The sequence below is a fragment of the Elephantulus edwardii genome, unplaced genomic scaffold, assembly GCF_000299155.1.
Source record: "Elephantulus edwardii isolate Elephantulus edwardi_28Jun2011 unplaced genomic scaffold, EleEdw1.0 scaffold00068, whole genome shotgun sequence".
Classification (NCBI taxonomy): Eukaryota; Metazoa; Chordata; class Mammalia; order Macroscelidea; family Macroscelididae; genus Elephantulus; species Elephantulus edwardii.
This window is the reverse complement of record NW_006399818.1, coordinates 2,739,453-2,761,614: the sequence shown is the minus strand read 5'-3', so window position 1 is coordinate 2,761,614 and position 22,162 is coordinate 2,739,453. Positions and strand designations below refer to the sequence as shown.

Sequence of the window (22,162 nt, the reverse complement as noted above, 5' to 3'; positions counted from 1 at the left end):
GCATCCTGGCCCATCCTCACCCTTCTGCCCCCAACCCTCACCTCCTTGTACCCCCAATATGTTTTTCCCAATAAAAAAAATATTTAAAAAAATTCCTCAAAACCATTTCCAAAGAAATTAATAGCTTCCTATGTTGAAAGAAAACCTAGTGGCGGTTCCCTGACTTTAAAATGTTTATTGAATATTGTTAACTAAAAGCACAACCCAAAACCCTAAAAGCTAAGTTAACTATAGGCACTTAGTAAAACGTCTCCACATTTCACTGTAACATATTATGTTTTCATTTTTAAAATACCTGGAAATCACTCTTATGAAAATTAAATGGCAACTCCAAAAGAAAGGTATATTACAGAGACAAAACGTAAAGCTCCAATTTAAGTTGTAATCAAGCAGGTTTAAGTTAGACGAATTTTGCATTGGCCACTTAATGGTTTGAAATTTAATATTCAGAAACTGTCATAGATGAACTGTAAATATAGTATGAATAGAGAAATACTGATCATTACTTCCTAAAACTTCTCTTACCCCAGCTATATAATTTGGACTTGGTTTTATTAACTCTCAGTTCTGAAAAACAAAGACGAGTCAAACCACTCCCTGGAGAAAAAAATATGCCTTGATAAAATATGCGGCTCCTCAATTTGAAATAACTCCACAAATTAGGGGACATATTAAATTTCAAAGAAATCAAAATTTCAAAAAATCATGAGGCAATCTGGCACGCTAAGTCAATGCTAGACAAATCCTAGCAATTCTCTCAATTGAATTTTCTGTGAAAGATATTATAATATAAAATACCCCAAAGACCTCAGTTTATAACACTAATAAATTATTAGAAGAAAAGAGTAACACAATGGAAATGTGATAAAATTGAGACTGGCCACCAACTCCATTGCCTCTAACAGGTTTGAAATTAGCTGCCTGAGACTTGGGTCAAAAAGCTGGTCTTCCTAATAATCACATGTGATATATTTTAAGTCAGTATATATATATATGTGTGTGTGTATGTATATGTGTGTGTATATATATATATATATATATATATAATGCCTTAGCAATAGTCTATTCACATCTGATATGTTTTAAGTCAGTAAATATATATATATACACACACACATACATACAATGCCTTAGCAATAAAGGGTGTGCTGCCATCCCACAAAGGCATGGGTTTGGAAAGATGGATAGTCTCCTCCCATGCAATTTATTTCCTCTGAAAAACTGTTGGAGAGTGAGCTATGTGTCAGTTCCAATTCGGTATGACCTGACAACATGGGTGGGGGGGGTATGTGTGTGTGTGTGTGAGAGATATCTAAAAAAAAAAACCTTCCTCATGTGTGACAAGCATGATTGTTTACTACTTGACATGCGTCCTGTTGTTGCCTTCAAGTACAGTCAAGTTGGTTCCAAAACATAAAGATTCTATTGTTCACCAAAACAAAACAACTACACCGTATTCATAATCATTGTCATGTTAGAACTCCTTGTTGCAGTCTCATTCAGTCTTCCTCTATTTGTTAACTATCAAGCACGGTATCTTTCTTCATGTCTCCTTGTAACATGTTCAATATGTATGAGATGAACTTTCACTATCCTTGTATCTAAGAAACACCTTGGCTTCACTTCTTCCAAAACATACTTATTTGTTCTAACATGCAGTTTTCTATATGCTCTAATATTATGAGGGGGAAATGTGGCATCAGGATTGGAGAAAACTCATCAACAAACTGTTATTATGCAGATGATACACTCCTGCTTGCCGAAACTGAAGAGGACCTGAAGCATTTGCTGCAGGTCAAGGACTGTAATCTTCAATATGGATTGAAGATCAACATCAAGAAGACAAAGATTCTTACCACTGGACCAATTGGTAGCACAATGATAGATGGAGAAGAGATTAAAGTCGTTAATCATTTTAGTGTGCTTAGCTCCACAATCAACACTCTTGGCATGAGCAGCCAGGAAATCAAAAGACGAGCTGCCTAGTAAAACACTGCTGTCAGGGATCTCTCTAAAGTGCTAAAGAGTAATGATGTCAGTCTAGGGAGTTAGGTGTGCCTGATCAAGACCATGGTCTTTGCAATAAGTTGTTATGCATCATAAAGCTGGACAATGATTAAGGCTCATAAAAGAACAGTCAATGCCTTTGAATTGTGGTGCTAGAGAAGAGCCTTGAACATACCATGGAACACAAAGAGAACAAAGAGGTCTTTTTTTGGAGAGGGTAAAACCAAGTTCCTCCTTGGAACTTGGATTTTTGAAGCTATATCTTACATATTTTGGGCATGTTGCCAGGAGGGACCAATCCTGGAAAAGAACATCATGCTTGGAAGGATGGAGGGACAGCAAAGAAGAGGAAGCCTCTGGATGAGATGGATTGACACAATAATAGGGATAGGTGTGTTAGAGTCAGTGAGAATGGCCCAGAATAGAGCAGAGTTCACAGCTATTTCACACAGGGTTGCTATGAGTTGCAGGTGACTCAATGGCACATAACAACAACATGGTATATTCAGTATTCTTTCCCAATGCTCAGTTCAAAGGTTCTTTGGTCATCTTTATCCACTGTCCAACTTTCACATACACATGAGATGACTGAAAATACCGTGGCTTATGTCAAGTTCAACTTAGTCCTTAATGTAGCATCCCTGCTGTTTAGTACTTTCAAGAGCTCCTTTGCAGCAGAAGATGTGAAGTATCTGCTGTCAAGCAGTGCTGTCTTCAATATGGATTGAAGTTCAACATCAAGAAAACAAAGATTCTCAGCACTGGGCCAATTGGTAGCACCATGATGGGGAAAAGATTGAGGTTGTTAACAATTTTAGCTTGCTCGGGTCCACAATGAACACTCTTCGAACCAGTAGCCAAGAACACATAACGGAATTTTAAAATGTCAATCATATACTAAGTAAAAAATATCAGGGTATAAATGCAATAATGTTTATTATAACTAATATTATCTCCACTATGTTGTTGACATTGGGTGCCATCAAGTAACCTGTGACTCACAACAACCGTCTGAGCAACAGCTCTGAATCTTGTGGCATCCAGCATCATCCTCTGATCTCTGATATGCTCAAGCCCATTGCTGTGGTCTCTGTGTCAGTCACTGTGCCGTCTTGTTGCACCTCCTCCAAGGTGGACTTACTTGTTTGCTCTTGAGTCTATTCCATGAGAATTTAACGTTGATGACATTTGATATATAAATTTCTATTTTATACATTACACATAAAGAGGGATCTCAGGTGGCCTAATGATATGAAGCTGTGCTACAATCTCAAAGGCTTGTGGATCGAATCCACCAGAGGCTCCATGGGAGAAGGATGGGCTGTCTCCTCCCCTGTGATTTACTGCCTCTGCAAATCCACTGGAGGTTCGGCTATGGGTTGATTCCAACTTCACAACAGACATCAACAACAACAACACAAGCACACGCAGAGACACAACTGAAGAGCTCTCTGAATCAGGATTTCTCAATCTAAGACCACTGGTATTTTGAACCGGGTGATTCTTTGTGAAGATTAACAGTATCCATGGACTCTACTCAGGAGACAGCAGTGGGAGCAGCAGCTCCCAAGCTGTAAGAGCCCAAAAGGCCGAAGGTGAGCCACGGCCCTGGATGGAAGCATCCATCCACATTGTCCTCTTTTCACCTTTGTGCAGCTCAGTACTTTCCAAGTTTTCAAAAATTGCTACGTGTTACATTTGTAACCCAGGAAGAAAAGTGTTACTGTAAAATGCGAACTCATTAATAAGAAAAAGAATGATTCATATTTTATAAGACTAAACTGCAGTAATGAAAAATATGTATTCTAGGAGTTTTAGCTATTGTGATTTTTTTTCCATTAGAAATTCCTAGTAACTGCTTAAAGGAACGAAAAAGAAAATAAAACAAGAGGGGAAATATTGCAGCAGTCTCCTCTACCTGCGTCAGGAATGTCCGAGCAGTAACAGTAGAAAGAGGTGGATAAATCAGAATTGGCTTCGTTGTCTCTCCGATAGCATTGCCAATAAGCTTTCCATTAGAAGAATAAGCAGCAATTGCAAATATGTATTTTTCATTGGTTTCTAAGCCTTTCACTTCAAAAATGCTTTTACCATCAGCTGGTATCTATTAACAAAAACAAACTTCAAGTTATAAGCGGAAAATGAAAATAATGTGACTTTGAAGACATAATTAAGTAAACCATGCATAAAAAAAGGAAACCTTTTTATCTACTGTTGGGTTTTAGTTGTGACTTGAGTTGGAATTAGAGCCAATGAAATAACGACTTAGTAAGAAAAAAAAAATATTCAATTGTCATTAAGGAGGCTGGTAGTAAGATTTCCTGACATTTAAGAGGCTTTTGGTTGTGTTGTATTGTTTTAATTTGGCATACCGCTTCTCCTGCGTTTGGGAGATGGTTTTTGTTTAGCCTGACTTTTCCAAAGCTTCCTTCTGCTTTGCAACCCAAAATGCAGTACCAGGAGACCTGCGGAGGAGAGGGGAGAGCCATCACCTGTGTCTGTTTAACAAAGCTTTCATTCCCTAGCCCCCCCTCCAAATGTGGCAAAAAGGAATAGCTCTCTAAATAAAGATGTGATTATTCAAGTTTTAAAACATGAAATTTAAATTTACATATACATTTAAGTTTAATCTTGAGAAAGGAAAGGCAAAGAGATGGCTAGCTCACCTTGGACTATCAAGACTAAAACAGTCAACAGACTTGACGGCACATAACAACAACAACCACCATTAACTGAGCAAGACCAAACAGCCAAATATTATTAGGAAATTTATATGCACATTGTAACACTGACACCATCCCTTTGTGAGGCAGTACCACTGACATTTTGCTTTAGAGGAAAGAGAGAGACAGATGGGAAATAACTTGCTCATGATCACATAGATAGCTATGGGGGCTGATGTCAAAGATGATTTTAAACTTAATAGCAAAAAGAAGAACAACATTGGAATAATTTTTATATTTTGCTTAAGGATATAAGACCCCCCCAAAAAAAAAGAAGTCAAGGAGGAGAAAGATACTACACTGTAGTATTTAAAATAAAACATAAAAATACATGTGAAGATATCTGGAAGAAAATACCCCTTAAATAACCAGTGTAAGGAGGCTTGGATGCTAAAAGAGTTATACTATGAACAATTTTTTCCTCTGGTTTATAAATCTTCTGAAACATAATACCCCTTTGGTATCCTTAATAAACAGACAAAAACCAAACATAAATCCCTGTTACATAGAAACAACCAATCTTGAATTTGATTAAATGGTTAGGCAAGTTATCGCAATAATGAGGATTCCTTGCTGCAGTGAATTAGGCTCACTAACAAGTCAGTGTAGGGAGAAGAGAACAAGTCGATACCTAGGAAGCTGGTGTTAGGAACGTCTTAAGCTGTGTACAGTGGAGCTCTGGTGCTGTGGTCTGCACGGAGCAGCACGGAGCTGCTAATGCAAAACCCACACCTGAGCCCACCAGAGGCTGCATCATGGAAAGATGGACAATCCCCTCTCCTGAATTTACAGAGTTGGAAATTCGATGTAGGGTCAACCATGAGTTGGTTCCAACTTGAAAACAGTGAGCCAGCCAGCCATCGAGTTTACCAGGGTTAGGGAAAAGGATATCCTTTTCTCCCTAAGACTCCACCTGACAACATATCAACCTTTAAACCACAAAGGAAGCCCAGAAGATGAAAGAAGGCAATTATCTGTAGGAAACAACTGCACCTTACAGTTTATGACGGCTACAATTTCCAGCACAATAGAAAAATTCTAATGAAGTCAGCTTTATGCCAATGGTTCAATCCTATGTGTCAGAAACTTTTTTTAAGAAAACAAAGCTTCCAGATACCCAAACTCATCTGACTTCTGTGAATTATGGTTTCTGGTACAGCTTGTGCAGGCTGGACGATTTCCTATGAAAATGTCTCAGGTGGCTGTAATGTGCACATCTGATTAAGCAGTACTTGTCAAATGCAGGCAGATTCAAGGCAGAGAGGTTAAAGAAACTTGGAAACTAGAAATTGGGTAGAAATCTTAGAACTCTATCTTTTTATTGTGATTTTAACCAAAGTTTACAGAAGTTGGATTTTCATTCATTCATGATTGCACATTTTCCTCCCTCCTCCAAATTCACTTAAAAAATTTTTCTTTCTTTTTTTCTTATTTTGAATTCTTTTACTTTTTAGGAAAGTTTAACCTTGCTTTCTTTTGTTTTCTTTTGCACCAAAAATACCATTTTTATTAGAAAACAAAGCCAAATCCAGAATGACCATGTTATATGTCTTAGATTGTTATTGCTTTAAGTTAAGATTTTACTCTTCTATATAAACCAGGATTTGTTGGGTAAAGTATACTCTAGAAGCAATTTTATAAGCTGGCTTTATGGTTTTGTTTTCTTTTATTCCATTGGTGTTTTCCCTTAGTTTGTGTAACTGTAAGAAGCAAAGTATACTTAAAATACACATAAAAGATACTACACACAAGTCACTGTTTATAAATAACATAAATAGCACAGAATTTTCAACTGTAAAAACAGATTTCAACAAAATGAATGCCCTAAAAAGAGATTTTTCTAACACAAAAGATGGCCGAAACCGCAAATAAGAAAGCTTAGTTAATCCCACACCACCATCTAGTGTTGAACAAAGGTACAGCATGATGGTTTTCAGAAGCAATACAACTCTGTTAAATACATGAACTTCACAGTGTACTAATGAATCCAAAGGTTAAAGACCATCAGACTTTTACATTGTATTATTTACAAATATTATCATGTAAAAGAGTTTAACACATTTAATGTAATAAATAAGATTTTGGTTAAAAACACAAAAACAATTGAACTCAGTAGGTCAAACAATCTTAGTTCTGTGTTGAATTTCTAAAATGAAAGAAGCCTTATTCTTAAACAGTTTCACAAGCATATAAAGACAAACTATATTTATAGTAATCAATATATAATTTTCTTATTATAGCATGGTTATGCATAGGATGAATGCTACTCCTATTCTCCCACTTAGAAAGCACTGTGAAGGTGCTATTGCTTTACACTGGGTATCTGTTTGCCCTAAAGGATAAAACCATGCTTTAGTTATGTTTAGCTTTCAGCATCACATAGAACTAGACAGATACTAGGCAATTAATGCTGTTTTGATTAAATCTGTGACAAAGATCACTGGATAATGTAATCACAGTCTATATATAAATCCATCCATTGTTTTGACCAAAACAATGGCTACCTGCATTGTTACATATTAACTCATTTAATTTTTACAGTAAGACCACCTTAAAAATGAATAAAAACCCAAAAATTAAGGAAGTAAATGTATTTCTCTAGAATTTGAAACTTTCATGACTCCAAACCCTGTGCTCTTTCTGCTAGAACAATATCCTGCAAATTCAAGCAGAGCACCCAAAAGTGGATCCAAGATAACAACATTAGGAATACAACATCAGTCGATAAGCTGTTGATCATCCAAAAAAGGAACATTAAAATCCCAACTCTAAGAGTTCACTGTTGACAAAGAACCAAAAGCTTAATCAGGCCATAAACACAGTAAAAGGTTCCATTTTTACATTCATAACAGTACCCAAGTTGCTTTGCATGAAGTATCATAAAGCATCGTACCTTCTCATCTGAGATAAACGGGGCCGGTTTGAACGTTACCGAACAATGAGTTCGGGAGAGCAGAATAGGTGGAGGAGGGCTTTTCCATTCCTTTCCTTTCACATTGTCCAGGTCTTTCTGATATAAATACAGAGCATTTTGTTCTGCCTCTGTTTTCTCAATTAAAGAATATGCTTCCTATAGTGAAGTGTGAAAAGAAAACTGCATTTCAGGAGCCGGAACTTCATTAGTACTTGCACAATCCTGGTGCCGTTAAACAAGATTATTTTGCTATAGGTCATTTTTTGCGCCTCAGAGTTATACATGTATTTCAAGCATGAAATTATTTTCAGAAAATAAATTGCTCACTAAATAAGGTAGCAAGATCAGCAATGATATTATATGTATTTGCTTAGCATGTGCACCGTTACCACACATGACCATGAAATACTTCATTTTTAAAATGAAGCATTTTTAATACTTACCAGCATATGTAATTGCCCTTAAAAAGTTCATAAACAAATAATTTACCTTTATACTGGTGATCTTTAGGCCCACCTTTACTATGTTCACTATCAAAGACTAAAACTTATTGTTCCATGTGGTTTATAAAATGAGTATTATTGAGGGTTTCTTAACATCAGCAAGAATTAAAATAGACAAAAACACTTACTGTTTAGACCTGAAGAAAACAATTCCCCCTTCCCTTTTTAAAGGGTACACTGTGAGAGAAAAGAAAATCCTAAAAATTCAGAGACTCTAAAGAGTACTTCAAAAGCAAGATTAAATATATCAGCCATCAAAAATGAATGTAAAGACATTAAAACTTTAAGTTAAGGTAAGAAGAAAATAATTTCTAATTAAACTCAAAACATTGAAATACTTTTTGTAAAATGAACAACAAAATTTTGACAAATTGTAAACTGCATTGCAATCACAAAGGTATGTGGCTCGAATCCACCAGTTGCTCTTCAGGATAAAAAGTGGGCAGTCTCCTCAGATGAGGTTTACTGACTGAAAACTCACTGGAGGGTCAGCTATGGGTAAATCCCAACTAACGATGCACAGCACCACTAATGAAAGAACAAGATATTGGCATACAAAAATAAAAGTCAAACTCTTAATATCATTTAAAACTACTGACTCAAAATTAATCATAATCCTAAATGCTAAGAGCTAAAACCAAAAAAAATCTTGAAAGAAAATATTGGAGAATTTTTTTATGACCCTGTGTTGTAAATACAGATGACACTACCATGCTTGCTAAAACTGAGGAGGATCTGAGGCATTTGCTGCAAAAAGGACAAAAAGAAGAAAACAAAGATTCTCATCACTAGGCCAACTGGCAGCTCCTTGATGGATGGAGAAGAGACTGAAATTATTCACAATTTCAGCTTGCTCAGTTCCACAAGTCAGGAAATCAAAAGATGAACTGCATTAAGAAAATCTGCTGTCAGGGAACTTTCCAGAGTGCTGAATTACAACAATGTCAGACTGAGATGCTCCTGATCCAGGCCATGATCTTCAATATTACTTGCTATGCAGCAGAGAGCTGGACAATGTCTAAGGATTCTAAGAGTCAATTCCTTTGAGCTGTGGTGCTGAAGAAGAGTGCTGAACATACCACGGACAGACAAGAGAACAAGCAAACATGTCTATCCTGGGAGGGTGAAACCAACTTCCTCCTTGGAGGCAAGGATTTTGAGGCCCTAGCTCATATTTTGAGCATGTTGCTAGGAGGAACCAGTCCTTAGAGAAGAACATCATACTTGGAAGTGTGGCAGGACAATGAACGAGAGAAAGGCTCTGGATGAGATGGATTGACACAGTGACTGGGAAAATAGAGGTAGGTGTGCTGGAAGCAGTGAGACTGGCTCAGAATGGAGCAGGATTCAGAGCTATTGTACATAGGAACACTATGAGTTGCAGGTAACTCAACAGCACATAACAAGAAGACTGGGGTAACAGGGTTGGAAAGGGAGAATGACTTCAATTAGTGTTTTCCTTGATATAATGCAGATGTTCTAAAATTAAATAGCAGTAAAGGTTATACAACTCTGGGAAGGGTGTGCCCCAGGGATGTGTCCTATCTCGATAACTTTTCAACCTGTATGCAGAGCAGATTATCTGAGAGGCTGGGCTTTATGAGGAGATGCGTGGCGTTAGGATTGGTGGACGATCTATCAACAATCTGCGTTATGCAGATGACACAATCTTGCTCGCTGAAACTGAGGAGGACTTCATGCACTTACTGCAGAGGGTCAAGGACTGCAGCCTTCAGTATGGACTAAGGCTCAATGTCAAGAAGACAAAGATTCTCACCACTGGACCAATTGGTAGCATCAGGATGGATGGCAAAGATTTTGAGATTGTTCCCAGCTTCAATTTGCTCGGCTCCACAGACAACACTCTTGGCACCAGCAGCCAGGAAATCAAAAAAACGTTTTGCGATGGGAAAATCTGCTGTTAGCGACCTCTCTAAAGTACTCAAGAGCAACGGTGTCTCTTTGCAGACAAAGGTGCACCTGATACAGGCCATGGTCTTTGCAATCACTTGTTATGCATCAAAGAGCTGGACAATGACTAGGGAGGACAGAAGGAGAATTGACACCTTTGAGCTGTCGTGCTGGAGAAGAGTATTGAATGTACCATGGACTGCCAAGAAAACAGATTCATCTTAGAGAGGGTTAAACCAGGCTACTCCTTGGAGGTAAAGATTCTGGGGCTTCGTCTGACATACTTTGGCTATGTTGTAAGGAGAGACAGGTCTTTGGAGAGGGACATCAGGCTGGGTAGAGGGACAGCACAGGAGGGGAAGACGCTCTATGAGGTGGATTGATTCAGTGACTGGGGTAATTGGGATGTGTGTGTCAGGGGCAATGCAACTGGCACAGGATAGAGCAGGGTTTAGGGCTGTTGTACATAGGGTCGCTATGAGTCGCAAACGACTCGACGGCACATAACAACAACAACATACTAAAAATGACTGGATTATACATTTTATTTTCTTTTACTTTCATTTTAGTTTTCGAAGCAACATGGAAATTTTATAAACATTTTGCCTCATGATATTGGTTGCGATTCCCACAATGTAACATTCTTCACACTGTCACACTGTGTTCCCAGGTTCCGATTTGCCCTTTCATGCCCTTTGACTTTTGCTCTCGAGCAAATGCTGTCCTTTTGATCTTTTATGGTCTTTTTCCTGGGGAGTACATTCTTCCCCAGTGTCATCATTCACATTGTAGGTCTATTTTTGGTTGAAAGTTGATCTCTGGGCGTGTGGATCAATTACACACATTATGAGTATAAATGCAGTTTTATGTGAGTTTATGCCTTAAGAAAATTGTGGAATGAAAAGAAGAAAGGGGGAAAGATGGAACAAAGGGAGAAGGAAGGAAAAAATTGGTGGTGGCAGTGGTTTTAGCACTTTCAGGTGTCATATGTGTAGGTTTGGCACATATTGGCTTTATGTACAAGGAAATGAAATACTATCCACTCCTACTCTGTGCTCTCAATCACTGTTATTATTTAGTCTACCTTTGCAGACACTGTATAAATCCATCTCATTAAAAGTCTTCCTCTTTTTTGCTGACCCTCTGCTTGCTCTCTCTTAGTTATCTGTCATTGTTGTTGTTATGTGCTGTCATGGAATCAACTCCAATGAGTTTTCAGAAGTTGCCAATCTCAGGGGAGGAGACTTCCCATCCTTCTCCCTAGGAGTAGGTGGTGGATTTAAACCACCTGCCTTTGGGTTGGCAGCGCAACTCCTTACCACCTATGCTGTAACAGTGAAACCTAAAACGGATGGCTTTAACAAACTGAAATGCATTGTGTTACAGCTTAGGAAATTAGATGTCTAAATTTGGAGTGCAGCTCTAAGGGAAGATTTTTCTCTCTGTATTGGTTTTAGAGGAAAGTCCATGCCTCCCTCAGCACCTGCTGAGCTGGTATTCCTCGGAGTTCTTTCTACATCTGCATTGCCCTTATGTCAGTTTTCTGGTGCGAGAACCTGGGTCCAAACAGCATTCTCTACTCCCAGAACTTCTGCCTTGGTGATACTGACATACCCACTCAGTTTCCTACCGTTTTATATCTTGTGTTATAAGAAATATTACAATGCAGGGAAACTCCTCTAATATCAAAACAGGTCTGTGATGAGATTAAGGGCACTATAGTCTATCATTAACTTTTCATAACTATCTGCTTTATAAGATGATGAGGGCTCATTACATAGCATCTACATCTATTCTGGGGAGACAGAGCACAATCCATGACAACATCTTTCTATAGGTATTGATCTCTCCTGATAACATATCCAAAATCTGATACATTTCATCATTCTTTCTCAATGAGTATTCTTTGGACTATATTTCTTCCAAGACAGATTTGTTAGTTCTTCTGACAGTTCATGGTAAATTGAATATTCTTTGAGAGACCATAATTCAAAAGCATCAGTTATTCTTTTAAAAAATTCAAAACTCATTGCCATTGATCTGGATTGAATAATAGCCAATCGGTGTTGTTGTTGTTGTTGTTGTTGTTGTGTGTCATCATGTTGATTACAACTCATAACAACACTATGAACGACCTTCTCCTAAGCTGAGCAATCTCATTTTCTCTGACACACCTGAACTCATTGCCACAGTCAGTGTGTCAATCCATCTCATCCAGGGTCATCTTCTCCTGCTTTGACCCTGCATCCTTCCAAGCATGATGTCCTCCAAGGACAGGTCACTCCTGACAACACACTCAACATACGTTAGATGGAGTCTCAAAATCCTTGCCTTCAAAGAGCAACCTAGTTTCACCCTCTTTAGGACAGATCTGCTCATTTTCTTGGTGGTACATTCTATGTTCAATCCTCCTCTCCAGCACCATAAATCAAAGGCATTGATCCTTTTTCTGTCATACTCATTCACTGACTAGCTCTCAGATGCATAGCAAGTAATTAAGAAGACCATGGTCTGGACCAGGTGCACGTAAGTCTCTAAACTGACACTGTTGCTCTTTAGCACTGTGGAGAAGTCCTGAATGATAGATTTTCCCAAAGCAACTTTTCTTTTGATTTCCTGTCTGTTCATACCAAGGCTGTAGATTGTAGCTCCAAGCAGGACAAAATCATGAATAATTTCAATCTTTTCTCCATCTATCAAGATGCTGCCTATTTAGCCAGTGGTGAGGATCTTTGCTTTCATGATGCTGAGATGCAATCCACTTTGAAGGCTCTCAAATGATCTATCCAGCATATAGATTGAAAAAGTGTTCAGCATAAATATTGAAAAGAAAGAGTACATCCCTGAGACATTCTCTGGTTTTGAACCTTTCTATGTTCCCTTCCTCTGTTTGCTCAACAGCTTCTTCACCTAAGTATAGGTTTTGCATAAGCATAATCACATGTAGGGCTTTCAATCTTCTCAATATTAACCACAATTTGTTATGATACACACAGTCAAACACCTTTGCATAGTCAATAAAACACAAGTAGACATCTTTCTGGTACTCTCTGCTTTCTATCAAAATCCTTCTGACATCAGAAGTGATATCCTTAGCATCACAGCCCCTTCTAAACCCAGTTTGTACATCTGGCAGTTCTCTGTTGATTGCCATTTTAGTTGCTTTTAGATAATCTTCCGTAAGTTTTTGCTTGCATGTGATATCAGTAGTATTGTTCAATAATTTCCACATTCTGTTGGGTCATCCATCATTTTTTGGAATGGGAATACATATGGATCTTTTCCAGTCAAGCTCTCCTCCATATTTCTTGGGACAGCCTCATCAAAACATCCAGGCCTGTATCTGTTTGTTGAAATGTATCAGTTGGTATTCCAACAATCTCTTGGGCTTTATTTTTGGTTAATGCCTTCAGAGCAGTTTGAAATTCTTTCTTTATTACCATTGGTTCTTGATCAGATACTACTTCCTGAAATGATTCTGTATCAGCCAACTCTTTTTGGTGATTCCATTTTTCGTTTTTTTGTTTTGTTTTGTTTTGTTTTGTTTTGTTTTATGCTTCCTGGATCGTTCAAGATTCGGACCACAGCATCTTTCAGTATTGCAACTTGAGGCTTGAATTTGTTCTTCAATATCTTCAGCTTGAGAAATGCTAAGCAAGTTCTTCCCTTTTGATTTTTTTTTTACATCAACTCTTTGCATATTGTTATAAAACTTTGTTTTGTCTTCAGGTTTGAAATCTTTTGTTCAACTCTTTAACTTCATTTCTTTCTTTTGTTTTGACTTCTCAGCACTTTAGTGCAATATTCAGAGTTTCTTCTAACAGCTATTTTAGTCTTTTCTTCTTCATCTGTCTTTACAAAGACAGACGCTTTCTTAATGAATATCATCCCACAGCTAATCTGTTCTTCGTTCATTAGTGTTCAATGCCCCAAAACTGTTCTTAAGACCCTTGTTAAATTCAGGTAAGAGAGACCCAAAGTCATATTTTTGTTCTTATGGATTTTTTTCTTCATTTTCTTTAGATTCAATTTGAACTTACACATGAGTAGTTGATGGTCTCTTCAACAATCAACATCCGACCAACTTTTCACAACTGATATTGAATTTCTCCAAGGAGTCTTTCCACAGACATAATCTATATGATTCTTATGTAATTCACCAGGTGAGGTCTATGTGTATAGTCACCATTTGTGTGTTTTTTATACGATATTTTTGCAATGAATAAATCACTGATTGGATAAAATTCTATCATTCTATCTCTAGCCTCATTTCTGTCACTAGCCCCATATTTTCTGACTACTTATCCTTCTTCCTTATTTCCAATTTTTTGCATTCTAGTCACTAATTATTATTAATGAATGTGAGTTGCATGTTAGATCTATTTCAGACTGCAAAATTTGATAGAAAGCTTCTATTTCATCCTCTTTGACTTTGGTTGTTGGTGTGTATATGTGAATGATTAACAAGGCTTCTTTGTAAGCATATGGTAAAATCCTTTCACTTACAACACTGTACTTCTGGATTTAGAAATGGCCTTTTTGGCTATGAATGCAACATGATTTTCCTTCACTTTTTCATTCCCGGCATAGTAAACCATATGATTGTCTGATTTAAAGTGGCCAACGCCAGTCCATCTCAGCTCCCTAATGCCTACTATGTCAATATTTATGTATCCCATTACTTTTTTAAACAATGTCCATTTTTTTCTATATTCGTACTTTGCACATTCTACATTTCAATTATTAGTGATGTTTGCAACTATTTCCCCTCAGTTTTTGTGTCTTCCAATATAAGGGCTCAGACTCCAGTGCTGTATTAAATAGTCTAAATGTGCTCTATTTTTCATAAAGTTTTCCAAGGCCTATTTCTTCTTCCTAGTCTGTCTTAATCTCGGAGCTCTACTTTGGTAGACAAGAGTTGTACCAAAAAGAGCAGGTAAAAGACAAGCAAATATATGTATCTAAGCTATAGAGGGCTCTGATACCTAGTAATAAGAAACTGCACTGCAATTCCAAAGGCACGTGGTTCAAATACACCAGCTGCTCTGCTGGAGAAAGATGGACAATCTTCTCTGGTATAATTAACTCCCTCCAAAAACCTGCTGCATCAGTTCTGTGTTGACGGTACATAACAGCAACACAAAAGCAAGTTACTAAGAGCAGCAATATGCAAAGACACTCCCCCAATACAAAAACTGACAGATAATTGAACATTTATCTGTCAGTTTTTGTACTGGGGGAGTCGCTATGAGTCAAAAACGACTCGACGGCACATAACAACAACAACAACAAAAGCAAACGTTAAGGACCCACAAATCTACAAATATAATGGTGTGAATGGCAGAGATTCTGACGTTAAGTCAGCAACACAAGATCCAGAAGGTTGAAGGTTGTCTGGCCTGGTCAACAGTGGGCATTTCAGTCGCTCCCAGTGAGGGACTGCAAGGCAGGGCCTCTAACTAACCCATTATGATAGCTCAGGTACAGTCACCCCCATCCATTATCTGGGTGCTCCCCGGTGAAGATAGTGCTGTGGGATTTGAAACACCAGAAAGGTGCCCCCTGTGGGTTAGAAGCACCACTCTCTATGGAATAGGTCCTGAATGCTCCCTATAATCCATCTTTAGTCTTCCTGTTCACTGCTCAGTTTTCACATGCTTATGATGCAATTAGAAATATCACAGCTTAGGTCAGGGATGCCTTAGTCCTCAAAGGAACATCTTGAATTTAACGTTTTAAAGAAGTATTTTGCAATAGATTTGCCAAATGTAATTTGTCACTTGATTTCTTGACTATTGATTATATGGGCATTGATTGCAGGTCCAAGTAAAATGAAACTCTTGACAACATCAGTCTTGTCTCCATTTATCAAGATGTGAGTTACTGGTTCAGTTGTGAGGTTTTTTGTTGTGAGAGAAATGAGAATAGATGACATAAAGTAATAAATTCTAAAACGCAAATAAAACCCCAAGAAAATAAAATATCTGGATTCATTTGATAATATTAGAGGTAGATATTTCTAACAGACTACTAAGAGAATTCTCAACTAAAAACTACTAAATGGAATACAGAAATAACATTTTGTTGCTAATGTGTTCAATTCACAAGTCAAATGCTTTTATGTGACAATAGTAGGTGATCAAAATATATAAAGTTAAAACTATTACAATTCCATAAGGAAAGAAAACATAGAAATACAACTGCAATAGGATTGTTTCAATAATCTCTTTTCCACTTTGACAATGCAACTAGTAAAAACTAAGAAATGGAAGATATTAATTAGTAAAACTTAAAGTATATATGTTGGTATATGCTAAACAATCTAATGATACATAATAGAGGATGAATTGCACATTAGACATACCTCTAATGTCTATAAGATATAATATTAAAACACAAATAACACCTAACATCTATTTAGGGATTTGCACTGCTGACCCAAAGGATGCACCACTCTGGAGGTTCGAATCTGCCAGAAGATACAACGCACAAAGATGGGTAATTTGTAGACTCTGAAACCCACTAGAGAGTCAGCTAGGAGTCATTTCTGACTCCATGGCAATGAGGTATATCTTTAAAGGGAGCTAAGGTGGTGTTTCCAACTCTATGGCCATGCCTTTTGAGAGTATATATTTTTAAACAGAAATCTTTAACACTGAGCAGATAGGCAACATTATGATAGATGAAGAAGAGATAAAAATTGTCAATGTCTTCATTGTGCTTGGATCCACAGCCCAGAAATCAAAAGATGTATTGCAATTGGAAAGTTGGCTGTCAGGGACCTCTCCAAATTACTAAAGAGCAAAGATGTCAGTTTGAAGACTAATGTACACCTGAGTCAAGCCATGACCTTTTCAATCACTCGCTATGCATCTGGAAGTTGAACAATGAATAAGGATGGCAGAACTGATGCCTTCAATTTTGGTACTGGAGAAGAGTGATGCACCTCCAATGGACCGCCAAAAGGACAAACAAGTGTGTCTTGGAAAAAACAGAGCCAGGGTGCTCCCTGAAGGCTAGGAGTCTGACATACTTTGCACATGTTGTCCTTGGAAAAGGGGAAAGTCAATGAAGGAGGGGAAGACCCTCAATAAGGTGACACAGTGACAGTAATGGTGGGCTAGAGTATCAGAGATGATGATGGCACAGGTTAGGGCAGGATCCCAATCCACTGTTCATAGAGTTGCTGAGTCATAGTCGACTCAATGGTACTTAACAACAACAACCAGAGGTGTAGTCTGTAGAGAGTCGCACTGCTAAGCCAAAGGCTGAGTCCTTCTGGAGATTTTACTCCACCAGTGACTCCATAGCGGAAAGGTGGGTAATCTCCTTCCATGTGATTTAGTCTCAGAAACCCAGTGGAGGGTTACCTATGAGTCAGTTCTGAGGCAAGGCCAATGAATAGAGATATGTCTTTAAAGTAATAAAAAGCAAGTATATCACTTTGAAAATTCAGCTACATCTACCACAAGCCAAAGTATCTTTAAATGCTTCATATTCATCTGAAAGTTAGAAAATTAATGAGGAAGACTCAAGATGAACTGACAACTTTGAATTGTGCTGTTGGTGAAGAATATTGAATATTCCACAGACAGGGAAACGAACAGACAAGTCTACCTTGGAAGAAGTGCAGTGACTGTGCTCCTTAGAAGCAAGAATGATGAGACTTCATTTCACGTGCTTTGGGCATGTTATATGAGAAGGCACTAGTTGTTGAAAAAGCACATTATGCTTGGAAAAGTGTCAGAGGTAAATTCTTAGCCAAATGGATTGAAGCATTGACTGCACCAATGTACTTAAGCTCAGTAGATAGTGTAAAGACACTACAGGAATGGGCAGGGTTCCATTCTATGCTAAACTATGGATTGGAATTGACTCAATAGCAATGCATTTTTTAATTGGCAGGTTGTATGCTAATTTCATTAACATGCACTGCCACTGTGTGGGGCTATCATTGTCTTCTATGAATCTGGAAGCTGAAGTTCAAGAAGCAAATCTAGGGTTTAGACCAAAACAATTTGACTCTGCAGTTAGCTCTCTTAATAAAATTTTCTAATACCCTCAGTAATTTTAGCAATCATATTCTGAGTTATATTTCATATCAATTTAAAGCAATAAAATTAGAAATGCAAAATAAAAGCTCAATTAAAATCACCAGTCAGCTTTGAAGTCAATCTTGAGTCAAAACAGATCACAAGGTAACTACAAGCTATTTAGGAAAGAAACACAACTTGAAACTACAGTTGTACTTAGATTTCAATGTTGTTGTTACTATGGGCTGTCCTGTCAGAACCGGCTCATAGGTGACCCTCCAGCAGATTTTCAGAAGCAACAAATCACACAGGAGGAGACTGCCCATTTTTCTGCCTCAAGAGTAGCTGCTGGATTCGAACCAAGTGCTTTTGGGTTGGCAGTTCAACTCCTTACTAGGGCTCCCAATAGGTGCAAATATATAGCTGCCCCTTGGAGGCAAGGATTCTGAGGCTTCATCTGACATAATTTGGTCATGTTATAAGGAGAGACTGGTCCTTGGAGAAGGACATCATGCTTGGGAGGGTGGAGGGCGGGCGCAGGAGGGGAAGGCCCTCTATGAGGTGGATTGATTTGGTGACTGGGGTAATCGGGATGAGTGTGTCAGAGGCAATGAGACTGGCACAGGACAGAGCAGATTTTAGGGCTGTTGTACTAGGCTTTTGTCGCTATGAGTCACAAGCGACTCGACGGCACATAACAACAACAACAAATAGTTCATTAAGCAAGAAAGATCTTGCAAAAAAAGTAAAAAATAGGAACCATATTTCCTATAATATGGCTACCTTGACACAGTAGGTAACATTTTCCTTTGTAGTGACTTGAATGTGTGTTTGAAGAATAAATACAATCACTTCTGCTGTATGATTTTTTTTCAGTTATTACTACTTAGGACAATAGTAAAGTAGGCAATTAATTTAAAAATTGAAGCTTGAAAAGTTAGAGAATGCACTAAGCCTAAAAGAAAAAAATAAATGTAAGGAAATTGAAAAAGAAACTAAAACTTAAGATTGAATCCAAATCTAATTTAATGGATAAAAAACTGCATAAGCAAATAAAATTGACACAAAATCAACTCAAAGGTAAAAAAAATCCACAATTTTTTTCAGGAAAATGAAGAAGTTGAAACATCACCTAAGAGAGGGAATCTTGTTAAATAGCTTCAAAGATTTAAATAATAAAGTTAAGCATAACATGAAGAGATTGCTAGTAAAAATACAAAGTCAGTAAACTGACTCAAGCAGAAGAAAAGTTAAACATGCATGGTTTATGATGGAAGAAACTAATAAAACTAAACAAAATTTACTTCTAATAAAAGTACTAAGGTTAAATTATTTCATAAACAAAACATTTCAGAAGGGGAAAATGAAAAATTTCTACAGCATTTTAAAAAGCTCAAACATGTTCTTGAATAATTATAACATGATGATAGCTTTACTGGAGCTTTGGTGGTATAATCTGTAGTGAGTTGTCCTGCTAACCCAAACTTTACACCACTCTGGCAGTTTGAATCCACAAGAGCAATGTTCCCCAAAATATGGCTTGAGGAATCAAAAGGAGAGAGAGAGGTAATCTCCTTCCATTAAGATTTATAGCCTAGAAACATGATGTTCATTATGGGTCAGAACCAACTCAAAAATAGTGAGCTTTTTGGGGGTTTTTGATAATAGCTTTGCTAACAAGTCTGAAAAAACTACTGCACATAAAAATAAGACCATCTTCTAATAGATGTCAATGTAAACACCCTAAATAAGACATGATAATTCTAGCAATGCCGTTGTTATGTGCCCTCCATCAGAACTGACCCATAGCTGCCCCTCCAGTGAATTTTCAGAGGCAGTTGATCATATGGGAAAAGATGCCCATCTTTCTCCCAAAGAGCAGCTAGTCAATTTTAACTGTGTGCAAATTCAAGATAACAGCACAATTTCTTCCCAAGAGGCCACCAGAGAATAACGCATCATAATTATATTGCCTTTATCCAAGGAATGTAAGATAATTTAATATTAACAAGTCTATCACTTAATATTACTTGAAATTTTAAAAGTAGTCAAAATGATATTTAATCTTTTTTGTTACAATGCTATGATGGCTCTACTGGATTTAACTATAATTCAATAAATCAGGAAAGTTCTTTCCCTACCATCAGAAAAAATAATATTAATTTCAAATTTCAAGCCAACTCCTAGAATCATAGCTAATACTGAAGTACTCTGTCAGTAAAATACAAAAGAAGACAGAATACTACTCTATTTTGTTCCAGAAGTTCTAGTCAGTTTAACAAGTACACAAAAAGAAATCCTGGCAAAGAAGAAACAATATGTCTAGCTAATAAATTCCAAACCCATTTTTCCCTATACAGCAAGTATGCTGAGTTTGAAATTGTTATTTGACTATCTGGACCTCAAGTTGGAGAGGTTACGCCTGGACATAGGATTGGGAGTCATTGGTATAAAATGGTATTTTAAAATGGATGAATAAACAACTTCTTGTGGAAACATAGATTACAAAACTATAGTTTCACATAGGCTTGCCCTAATAAGAAAGCTTGGCCAAATTGATATAAAAATTAATTTCTCATTTGTACTTTTTTTTATTAGAACAGTTGACATTAAAGTCTGTGATCTTTAATCATGATTAAAATTTATCTCCAAAGATAAATGTTGGGTTTTTTTAAATTCCATTTGTTCTGTACCAGTCGACTTAGAACATTTTTCTACATTTGCAGGTCAAGAAACATAGCCATCTGCATAGGAACCTCAAATGGGAAGGAGTGTTTTATATGGTAACTATGTTCATAGGATCAAATGAAAAAGAGTTTAGATGTTTTGATCCAAAAGCTAATTAATACAGAAAAAGGAAGGAAAAGAACAGAAGCATGAAATTACACACACACACACACACACACACACACACACACACACACACACTTTACTGTTTCGTTAGAAAAACTATACATGCATGCTTGCTAATTTTCAACATTTCTTTTAAACTCAAAAAACAACAAAGAAAGTTAGAACGCTATTGATGTCATCATTGTCACTCACCCGTGGTGTAATTGATGGAGGAGGTTAGAGTTGCTCCAAGTTTGGCCAAATGACCCTTTTCTCTTTTTTTTTCAAATTAATAGAACTTTATTACAAGGATCAGATCCATTTTGAAATCAGATGCATATGATTTGACCGGCCTCATTTCTGTAGCTGAAAAACTCCTAGCTATCACTTATCAGCCTGCTGGACAGTTCCTTTTTAGGAGATGCAGATACCATCCAAAAATTTTCGGATATCCTTTTTTTTAACTGTTGTAGCTTGCTGAATCAAAGCAGCTGAATTTGATACAAGCTCAATGTCATTTCCTTCAAGAATTAACTCATCTTTCTGGGCTTGAGACACCGAACAAGCAACACCTGATCATTCAAACTCTCCGAATGTATTTTTCACCCAAGAAGTTTCGAATTTCAACTAGAGATCCACTCTCTTGAATCACAACGTTGATGGGGAAATGAGCATACACAGACCTCATCTTGTTACGAAAGCCCAGTGTAACACTTTTGATCATGTTCTGTACGTGGCTACAGATGGTACGAACAGTAGCCAGTTCCTTCCTGTTCCCCCACCATTTGTCAACATGAAGCCTCTTCTTTTTCTTTCCGAGGAGACTGAGCTCTACATAGATGTGATTGAAGTCCCTCCACAAGGTTCCCCACGGGCCTTTCACAATAACTGTGCGGCCCTTCATAGTAACGTCGACATTCTCTGGAATGTCAACAGTCTGGTTGCTGAGAATGGTCTTCATTCTTGTAGTTAATGTGGCAAAGGGCCCAAATGATCCTTTTCTAAAGTGAGAAGAAACAAGATGGAGGGATGGACATATCTGACTTGTTTGGGAAAGAAATCTCACCAGCAGAAGGTTGAGAAATATCTAATTTATGATAGAGTATTAACAAAGAAGACAAATAGCACACTTGATTTTTCTTTAGAAATGGTATTCTTAGGATTCTCAATGCAATGTCCCCTTTATACTAAAAAACCAACACTTTTTAAAACCCACAACTGATTATTACAGAATGGGTC

General features: G+C 37.4%; 1 protein-coding gene across 1 annotated transcript in view; it reads right to left on the bottom strand.

Moving 5' to 3' along the window:
• Positions 1 to 21,884, bottom strand: part of LOC102871359 (putative uncharacterized protein C12orf63-like) — a 271,053-nt gene extending 249,169 nt beyond the window's left edge. Inside the window, exons 1-3 of the mRNA XM_006888569.1 lie at positions 21,510 to 21,884; positions 7,624 to 7,800; positions 3,926 to 4,111 (exon numbers count right to left, since the gene is read on the bottom strand). Coding sequence (XP_006888631.1) covers positions 3,926 to 4,111; positions 7,624 to 7,800; positions 21,510 to 21,884 — 738 coding nt within the window. The remainder of the gene's footprint in view (positions 1 to 3,925; positions 4,112 to 7,623; positions 7,801 to 21,509) is intronic.
• Positions 21,885 to 22,162: the final 278 nt, after the last annotated feature.